The sequence below is a fragment of the Drosophila mauritiana genome, chromosome X, assembly GCF_004382145.1.
Source record: "Drosophila mauritiana strain mau12 chromosome X, ASM438214v1, whole genome shotgun sequence".
Taxonomy (NCBI): domain Eukaryota; kingdom Metazoa; phylum Arthropoda; class Insecta; order Diptera; family Drosophilidae; genus Drosophila; species Drosophila mauritiana.
The window spans coordinates 15,169,530-15,174,672 of NC_046672.1; the positions used below are offsets into that span (position 1 = coordinate 15,169,530).

The 5,143-nt window shown below is 45.1% G+C and overlaps 1 protein-coding gene across 1 annotated transcript; it reads right to left on the bottom strand.

Annotated features, from left to right (window-relative positions):
- Positions 1-397: 397 nt before the first annotated feature.
- On the bottom strand, positions 398-5,143 carry LOC117148481 (WSCD family member CG9164). Its single transcript, XM_033315857.1, has 5 exons — positions 4,610-5,143; positions 2,269-2,421; positions 1,964-2,090; positions 1,541-1,909; positions 398-1,412 (listed from the first exon to the last, which is right to left on the bottom strand). The coding sequence occupies exons 2-5, from the start codon at positions 2,401-2,403 to the stop codon at positions 1,090-1,092; spliced, it is 954 nt and encodes a 317-aa protein (XP_033171748.1). The 5' UTR covers positions 2,404-2,421; positions 4,610-5,143; the 3' UTR covers positions 398-1,089.

Here is a 5,143-nt window from a genome sequence, read left to right on the forward strand (position 1 = left end):
AATAAAATATTTAATAATATTTTTATAATTTACTTTTAAGAATCTTTATTTATTTTATATTATTGTTTCTTTTAATGTTAGTTTGGTTATTGTTTAGTTTTTCAATCGAAATTTCGCCCTCCTGGCGCCATCTGTGGTTCATTCTTAATTGTAAAACGCGAACACTGAAGAAGGATTTTACATACCCTTGCAGCTTTTGAAAGCTTTTAAGGACTCTACGCGAAAAGCTTATAAAAGAAGAAAAATCAGCTGAAAGTTCACAGAAAATAGAATCCAAATTTTTGTATATTTCCAACTTTTTCAAATGCAGCCAGGACACACGAAAAGCTATTGAAAGCCCATTCCCAGTCCAACCCAGAAAGTAAACAAACTTAAATTTTTGGTTTTTAAATCCACTTCATTGTTTCTCATTCGATTTGTTTGGTTTGGTTTTCGTTTTTGTACAATTATCTAATAGGCTCCGTTGTTAATATTTCACAAGTTATTGTAGAGTCGTGTATAAAACTTTTTACAAGGATAGTCTAATATGGGACCTCAACGTGACCAAAGGATAAGTTGCGGATGAGTTGAGTTTTGGTGAGCGATGAAGCACAACATGGCCTATAATGAATTTCATAAATTCGATCAGGAATCATAATACCTTGTTGTATAGCCTATACCAAATACGTACAATCGAGTACATACATATATCAACCTAAAGTTATGCGTCTCTATAAAATACCATATCTAATGTTTGAACATAACAAATTTGAACTAATGCACCAAGCGAGCAGCAAACGATTGGGAACGATCTGGGTGGAAAAACGGGACTACATGCTGGGGCATTGCTACCTATGTATGTATGTATGTGTGTGTTTGCTGACCCCCAGTGAGATCTATGGTCCTACGAGTCGTGATGATTTTGGGGATGATTTGGATGCTCGGTTGCAATTCCATTTGCTTTGTGCCTCGTTGTCGTTGCAATTGTGCTTGTCAGTTTTTCTTTGCTTTCAATTAGTTCCTGTTGGTGGTACGAATTCGATATCCCTTCTCGTTGCCCAGAGTTCTTATAGATAAATGTAGATACAGAAAGATAATCCCATGCATATCCTACGGCTCCTGACGCCCCAGCAATCCGTACACGATGCGCCGTCGATTCTGCACCTCCGCCCTCATGGCTTCCGTGTAGGGATCGAAGGATAGCAGACGCTTCTTCCGCCGGAAGATGCCCTCCTTCCGCATGATGGCGCACCGCATCAGCTGCTCGTTGATGGGGAACTGCAGGAAGTCCAGAATGGAGCGCAGCTCCCGCTCCGTATGGTGGACCAGGTCGTCGTAGAACACCACCTTGATGCTGCCCGTGAAGTTGCGCGCCCAGCTGAGGTTCATCATCTCCCAGCCCTTGAGCTTGTTGCTCACGAATTGCTGCCAGTCTGTAATGAAAACCAAAGCAGTTAGCATTAGATGGAAGCTCTCTCTTAATAATAGTTTCAAATTTTCAATGCATAACTGTCTTAATTGGACTTAATTGGTTTGTGCCCCCCATATATGCTAAACATACATTTTCCCTTGGTGCGCTTATAGCGATCCGGTGATGCGAATCCGATGTGACCGCCACTCTGGCGATTGAACTCCGCGATGATGGCCTTCTCCGGATCGCGGACGAGGAGAATTGCTTTCGAGAAGGGCGCCCACGCCTTGCTGCCCCACTCGTGGGTCTTCACCAATAATACTGAACTGTTGCAGACGTTCTCCGCCGGAAAGCCGGTCTTCAGCAGGCCGTAGTCCTTGTAGATGCTGCCCGTCAGGATGCCGGTGGCCTGCTGGAGCAAGTACCTCAGCCACGTGTTACCGCTGCCAGGAAAACTGGCCAGGGCGGTCAACGCTGGCAGGGATTGCAGGGCAGCACTGACGTCACTGGGCAGGGCCGCTAAAGATGGAATGGTTACAGAAAGGTCAAACTTCAAAGGGTCAGCTCACTCACTGTAGAAGTCGGACTTGTAATCCGCGTAGATTGGAAGATCTCGATTTATGTACTTGAGGTCGCGACACCAGCGTATCGTCATCTTGCGGCTGGGCATCGGAAACCGGGGACTATGAAAGCTGGGGAACTGTGGATACAAATTGAAAGAAATGTTACATTAAATGGGGGATAAACATACATATTTCATCCCTCCCATCCGGCGGTGCTATTTTTGTACATTTTGTTCCTTGGAATGCCACATGCCAGTCGGAAAATTGCCAAGCGGAAAATGGGAAAGCTGTCAGCTTGTGCCACTCGTGACTCACCTCGGCGAAGCGTTCGATGCGCGGTCGTTTGGGATGCGATCCGGGTATGTTGTTCATGGAGAGGAACAGGACGCCGCCGATGTAGATGATGATGGTTGCCGAGACACCGAAAAAGCGCCAGCCTTGTAGTGCCATATCGCCGTCTTTGCATTACTGAAATTGGGATTACCATCGGGCTTATTATTAGCTGCGGATTGTGCTGGCATCGTCGAGCGTTGCTCGTTTATGTAAAAATAATTCAAATGAACATGTTCGCATTAATGAAGCCAATTATCTGTGCATTTTGGCCAGGAACAGGAGCGACAAGGAAGCGTGGAATCAATTTTGTTCTCTTCTGTTGATTTTGTTATGACAACGAAACAAAAAACTGTAGGCAGGGGGGCGGTGCGGTGCGGCTAGCAGAAGCCACTGGGCTAACATGACTAACTTGGCCAAAATGGGCCCAATTGCCCACCTACCACCGCCTGGAATAGAATCGGTAACCCCGACAACTCGCCAGTCCGTCAGTCAGACAGCCGGCGGCGGAAATGGGGCGCACTTCAGTTTGGTTTGCAAATGAAAATTGTGAAAAGAAAAGCCACCAGAAGGCAGGTTTTTCCAGCCCAGCGTAGCACGAGAAGAGCGAACTCTCATTTAATTTTTGGGGGCTCCTCGAATGATTGATAACTTGTCATTCGCGTTGATAAAGGTCTTCGATGACTAAATACCAATCATCATCATTCAGCGCCCAAAATCATTAGGGGTGGAGCTTTTCATCCAATATTAAAATTAGGAAAATATTATATTATTATAGAATTGTTACTATTAATATTTCTAGACCTCTATTTAGTACTTATGAATAATGGTTGAGTGTGGCAAGTACCCTTTTAGACAATGATAAGAGATAATCTAGACCTGTTCAGATAAGAAGCGACTTATTCTGCAGAACACTTCTGCACAAAGCCTTAAATACCCCTTCAAAAAAAGGGCATTCGAGGGGGGGAATGAGAATAAGAGAATAAAAGCCTTGTCATGCCTTCAACGGAATTCCTTGAGCTGCATAAAACGCTCACGAAATCCGCAAAAGGACACCCCATCACACACACATGCTAGGCTCACGCACACACATTCACATGTGAAAGACAAGCAGCTAAATGCGAAAATTTATGCAACAGCTGGGCGAAAAGGCGGCGAGGGGCGTTCGAAGGGTACTCGTCCTTGGCCAACCGGATCCTTGAGCCACCGATAAACTCTGGCCCATCGGATGCCGGCGGAAAAGCCGCTGGATGATGATATAAGACATACGGCACTCCACCCCGGAAGAGCGCGGAAGTCCAACGAACACCAGCGAACAGCCCCCGGAACTTCTCCAGCCACCCACCCCTCCTCAAGGAAATCGCGGTGCTCAATGGTGGTGGGCCAAAACTAGTTCAGCGCTGAAACAAGACGCAAACAAAAACAAAACCCAAGGCGGAAAAAAGGAGAGCGGCATAAAAAATAGGAAAGCTGAACGTGCACTGCGAGAAATTAGCGAGTGTGTAAAGCATGCAAAATACCATGAAATTATATACATTTTTGTGGCTAGAAATTATGTAAAATTGAACAGAACTAGCTAATATTAATAAGAAACAACAAATTAGCTAGCTAATATGTTATTAATCAAATATAATAGGCTTTAAGTGGTTTTAGAACTAACATTCAGTCATCATCCCAAAAAAGATATATGGTTTTTCTCAGTGCATGCTAGAGACTATATAATGAAATGGCTCGGCGGCCGCAAAAGGGAAATAGAGAAATATCATAAAAAATGGGCACCACCAGCTTCGCGGCACCGATGTGCGGCGGTCAGAAGGGGTTGGCTGGCGATAATTTGATTGTTTTGCGGCATAAATCAGACAAAAGCCAAGCACATTAGCGCAGCCAACATAATGGGAGGAAACACAAAAAAATAAATAAATAAAAAACCAGAGAACCCAAAACTCGGAAACAACGTTGGCATCGCAGGTGGAATCGGTGGCCCAGCCCACAGGTTTACATAATGCTTGCAAGAGGGGCTCCCGAGCCCCCAAACGAACGTGGAAGGGGCAGTTCATCCCATGCATATGCATTTTGATTGCGAGACCAAAGCCAAACAAATGTGCAGAATAATCAAAAATAAACACAGCAATGGGGCAATGTGCGATGAAACAATGCATGGGATCAAATAAACAATGTTCTAGCGGCGAAAGAAATCGAATCGCTTATGGTACATTTCGCATATTTCTCATTTTTCAGAACCATTCGCTTGAATGTAAACAAATCATTTGCTGCGTTTGCTCGACGAATGTTCAAATGTACATACATATGTGTAAGTTGTACTCACCGATACCGATTCCGGATCCTTGCCCCCCTTTTACGCCGCTCACAACCACCAACCAACCGACCAACCGACCAGCGACAAACACGCCCAGAATTCGCAGCTACATGTCAAGCGAGCAATTCGCAATCACAATCGCAATTCAGGGAACTGCTGATAAGAATGGGGCAATCACAAGGCTCCCATTCGCCGCGATTCACTGTTTAAAATCGCCAAGAACACATTGGATACTAACAATAACACGCACGCACACTTGCGCACACACTGGCAAAAAACAATCACTGTGAAAAAAATAAACAAATCCGGTGGCAGCCAGCAGCAGCAGCAGCAGCAGCAACAACAATCGCCAACACAGGGCCAAACAAACAAAAAACGGCAGCAAAACAAATGTGAACTATTTATTTGTGCCACTCGGCCCACACGTCGTATGCGCAATGCTTGGGGTCGCACTCGTTGTGTGTTGTGCGCTGTGTGCTCCGTGTGCTGCGTGTGTCCGAGAATTTCTGTTCGGCTCGGAGGAAGTGGAATCCACACGGTACA

Coding starts and splice junctions, on each gene's coding strand:
- LOC117148481 (XM_033315857.1), bottom strand. CDS start 2,403: ATGGCACTACAAGGCTGGCGCTTTTTCGGTGTCTCGGCAACCATCATC. Junction 1,910..1,963: donor TTACAAGTCCGACTTCTACA/GTGAGTGAGCTG, acceptor TTCCATCTTTAG/CGGCCCTGCCCAGTGACGTC. Junction 1,413..1,540: donor TAAGCGCACCAAGGGAAAAT/GTATGTTTAGCA, acceptor TTTTCATTACAG/ACTGGCAGCAATTCGTGAGC.